This window comes from Fragaria vesca, linkage group LG2 (genome assembly GCF_000184155.1).
Source record: "Fragaria vesca subsp. vesca linkage group LG2, FraVesHawaii_1.0, whole genome shotgun sequence".
NCBI lineage: Eukaryota > Viridiplantae > Streptophyta > Magnoliopsida > Rosales > Rosaceae > Fragaria > Fragaria vesca.
Window position 1 is genome coordinate 4,376,946 of NC_020492.1, and position 3,752 is coordinate 4,380,697.

General features: G+C 37.9%; 1 protein-coding gene and 1 pseudogene across 1 annotated transcript; one reads left to right on the forward strand and one right to left on the reverse strand.

The window, feature by feature from the left end:
- Nucleotides 1–432: 432 nt before the first annotated feature.
- On the reverse strand, nt 433–3,746 carry LOC101299432 (dynamin-2A-like). The gene is made up of 9 exons (XM_004289778.1): nt 3,641–3,746; nt 3,385–3,449; nt 3,154–3,281; nt 2,839–2,923; nt 2,632–2,767; nt 2,245–2,321; nt 1,503–1,559; nt 964–1,099; nt 433–868 (listed from the first exon to the last, which is right to left on the reverse strand). The coding sequence occupies exons 3-9, from the start codon at nt 3,225–3,227 to the stop codon at nt 825–827; spliced, it is 609 nt and encodes a 202-aa protein (XP_004289826.1). The 5' UTR covers nt 3,228–3,281; nt 3,385–3,449; nt 3,641–3,746; the 3' UTR covers nt 433–824.
- LOC101294914 overlaps nt 3,487–3,752 on the forward strand; it is a 5,875-nt pseudogene continuing 5,609 nt past the window's right edge.

The window sequence follows — 3,752 nt, forward strand, 5'->3', positions numbered from 1 at the left end:
AACTGAGGGCAGACGAAAGAGCATGGATGACTAACAAACGGGCGGTGTGTGTTTTAGCGATCATGGGGTTCGTACTTTTAGCGGGTGGACTCTTTTGGGGGGCTACCTGGCTTGTGCTGATTGGAGATTGGTTGTGCGCTAAAGCTCCTTTCGGAAATCTTAAACATGATCGCGAGTTAGAGAAAGCGAGGGTGGATCAATTGAAGGATCTCCAGGTTGTGGTGCAACAAATGACGACTACCGAGCTGACAGATCTTGTGAACACCTGCAGAAGATTCCAGCGCACATAACGGATTCTTTTCTGATCATTGTATTCTTTTCTGATCATTGTAATCTCTGTTTTCTTTTCAGTTTGATTTGAGTGTTGGGTTGAGTTTTCTTCTGATCATCTCTATCAAAGAATCAGGTGTGGAAAGGTTAAGAATGATCTTAGGAAACTCCCTGATATACACTTTGTGTGATTCATGAATACATTCATTTTTCAATGTCAATTCTCAATCTTCATAAATCAGAGCTACATGGTACATCATACCAAATCAAAATAATGACAGGCGCAATAGAGTGAGTATGCCTCGAATCCATCCTTGTGAAGTAACAACCTCACATGAATGTAATCTTCTCTGTGTACACATAAACACCCCATTCTCTTCATCTAAAGATTCAAATAGAAAACTAATGAGGCGGGGAAGACCTAGAAGTATCTGCTTCCAGAAGGCCCAGGTGGTGGAGATGGCAACCAATTAGGAGTATGTCGGCTCCTAGTGTTTGAACCAGCACTCGCATCACCATTCTGTTTCTGGTACTTCTCTCTTCGTCGCTTTACATTACCATCCTCCAGTCTCAGCCTTCAACACAACAGAACTATGTGCTGCAAAACAAATGTCAAGTTGATAATGAACATGTGCAGAGAGACCAGGCAATATAAGTTCCAAAGAACCACAAGGATCAGAGACAGGGATATACCTACAGTTTTGTATGGAACCTTGCTAGTGAACTTAAATGCCAGACTAGGTGATATATCTGGCCCATTTGCCTTCTTATCCTTCCGACTCTTTGATGGAGCAGGTTCTTCCTCTTCTATCTCTTCAACATTACATTCCTGTAATTATAATTATGAGCTAAATTACCTCAAAAACACATGCAGAACCTCATTGAGTTCAAATACTTTTAACATGTACGTGCACCAAGATAATAAACTGATCTATCATGTTCCTCACACTTCCAACTCCGCATACAAACAATAACACTCGTAATATCTGATGTAGAGAAGTAAGTTCTGAGAACATCATAAAAAGAAAAATGAAAAAATAATAATTAAAAGGACTTTCCACACATATCAACTTTCTTCTTCGTAATACCTTCATATATTACTCTAGGCAACTTCCCATGCAATGCAAGCTCAGCTAATGGCAATACATAATAAAACTCACTAAAAGCCTAAAAATTGGCAAAGTGATACATTACTTATTTAAGATAAAGGGGCAACGCATAGTGAATAATACCTCCAAAGTGATGACACCATGAAAATGCCTTTCCTCTTGTTTTTTGGTGTAACCAAGCTGTGAAACATCGAAGAGGTTAAAGCATATACGACCACAATTTCCAAGAGTAAACGGTAAGCAACACAACACATTTCATTCCAAAACAAATGACTGCGAAATAAATGGAAGACAGAAATTTGAGTAGATGAAAATGCCATTAGGTGTCTAACTGAGAAAGCTGCAAACTTGCACGTCAGGGTACGTAGTGCTCTTTTCTTTCATTTCCTTCACCAAGGAGAAATATGTTGCTTATAACAGATTTCAGTACATGGGTAGAGAATTAGTTCAAAGGTTAAACTTCACTGATCAGCTATGTGTGACCAAATTCACTTAATGATCGACTTTCTACATGACTTGCCAAGTTCTTCACAACTCAAGTAAGATGTTATTTGGTCTTTACAACTACAAAAAAACACTGGAACATATGAAGGGGCAACTTTTAAAGTTGGATTTCATTGAGCAGTAAAAAAACTAACAGAAGATAATAAAGCGTCTCCGTGTTATTTTTCAAACCACCTTCACCCAAAAGGAATACAATATAAAAGTACGTCCTTTAAATTTCACGCACATTAATATATCTACCAAGATCACTTGTTATGTTAAATGCATAATACAATTACCCAGTCATCGGATATGGAGTAACAAAATCCTTTGCAACTACTAATACCATTATTTATTAGAATTGGATGTCGTTATTACAAACCTTCCCAGTCTTCTCATTGAGAACAAACCATCGCTTGTTCCACTCATTACTCTTGGCGCTCTTTTTATATAAGAACCCTGCAAATAGTTAAGTCAAATATATCAATAATTGATTCACAAATAAAAATTGACATGTGGATGTCAGTAAACGGATTACCATGTAACATTATAAAATGACCATGAGAATATACAAGTCTAAATTTCCTAGAAATGCATAACCATGGTACTTATCAATGACCTCTATTCCTATAAATCTTAGGTAAAAACAATTAACATCTTACAGAAAACGTATTTAATTAGCAAAACAGACGTACAAATGAGGGACAAAAAGTTCCCTATAAAATCTAGACAACTCCACATGTCGCAAGGAAAAGAGTTGCAAGCAAACCTGCAGTTATTTCCCCTTCAGGACCTGCAGTCTTCAAACCAGATGCTTCAGGGACTTCTTTCTCCTCGCTAAATTTATCCTTCAACGATTTTAGGGTTCCGCCTGATTGTTGACCCCCTGTTTGAGGACTACTTGACTAAAACAAGACAAAACTATAAGCACAAGCAGAATATAAAATTAAAGTCTGTGATTGACAAGTTCACATACCCTGTTCATTATTGATTGCTCTGCCTCTTGTCCTTTCTTCGAGGATTGAGTTTTCACTTCTTCCTCTCTACGCTGCCTCTCCATCCTGCCACAGACCAGTAATTGACCGTTCATGTAACAAGGTCATATGTATACGAAAGTTTATGCAGAAATATAACCCCCGAAAGTTTTGTGCAAAAGTGCACACACATCACCTACTCTTTCAATTGCATGGGGAACATGAATGCTCATTTGAATATGCAACAAATTACTAAATGTGCCAAAATATTGGTATTGGCACAATGTTTTACAAAGTCAACAGAGAATAGAGACTACCTCCTCTGTACCAAGCGAATGAAATGCTGAGGAGGCACAAAATCACGCTCCATATCAACTAGTGCAACCACCATTTTCTTTGCATCAGTCTTGAACACATCTAATGCATTAGTTGCAATGGCCACGATCTTCACAAGAATGAAAGACAAGAAATTAAGCAAAACAGAATATACTATTAAGAAGCAGAAGAGTTAATACAAAAAAGAGTGGCAGAGTATTGAGCTATCATACCTCCCTCTTGAAAGGAGGGTATCTTCCAAGACCTGGAGTAGCATTTGCAGCAGCAGACACTATATCTACCAGGACACAGTGTACCAATTCAACCAATCAGCCATGGGTTACTTAAAAGCGATTTCTGGAAATTTTTCTATATTATCGATAACAGCAATAAAAGGATGAATTTAATTGTACGTCTAACCCCGACGAGCATGCATACCCAACAGTAAAGTATGTCATAATATCAGAAACATGACATAGCAAGGTTTACCTCATCCACACAAAGACGTGACGGTTCCTTTGCAAGCTCTAAGACACCTTTTATTAATGACCTCAAACCTTTTTCAGGAGATATGAGATAAGGCTGATAACCATCTGGTTCC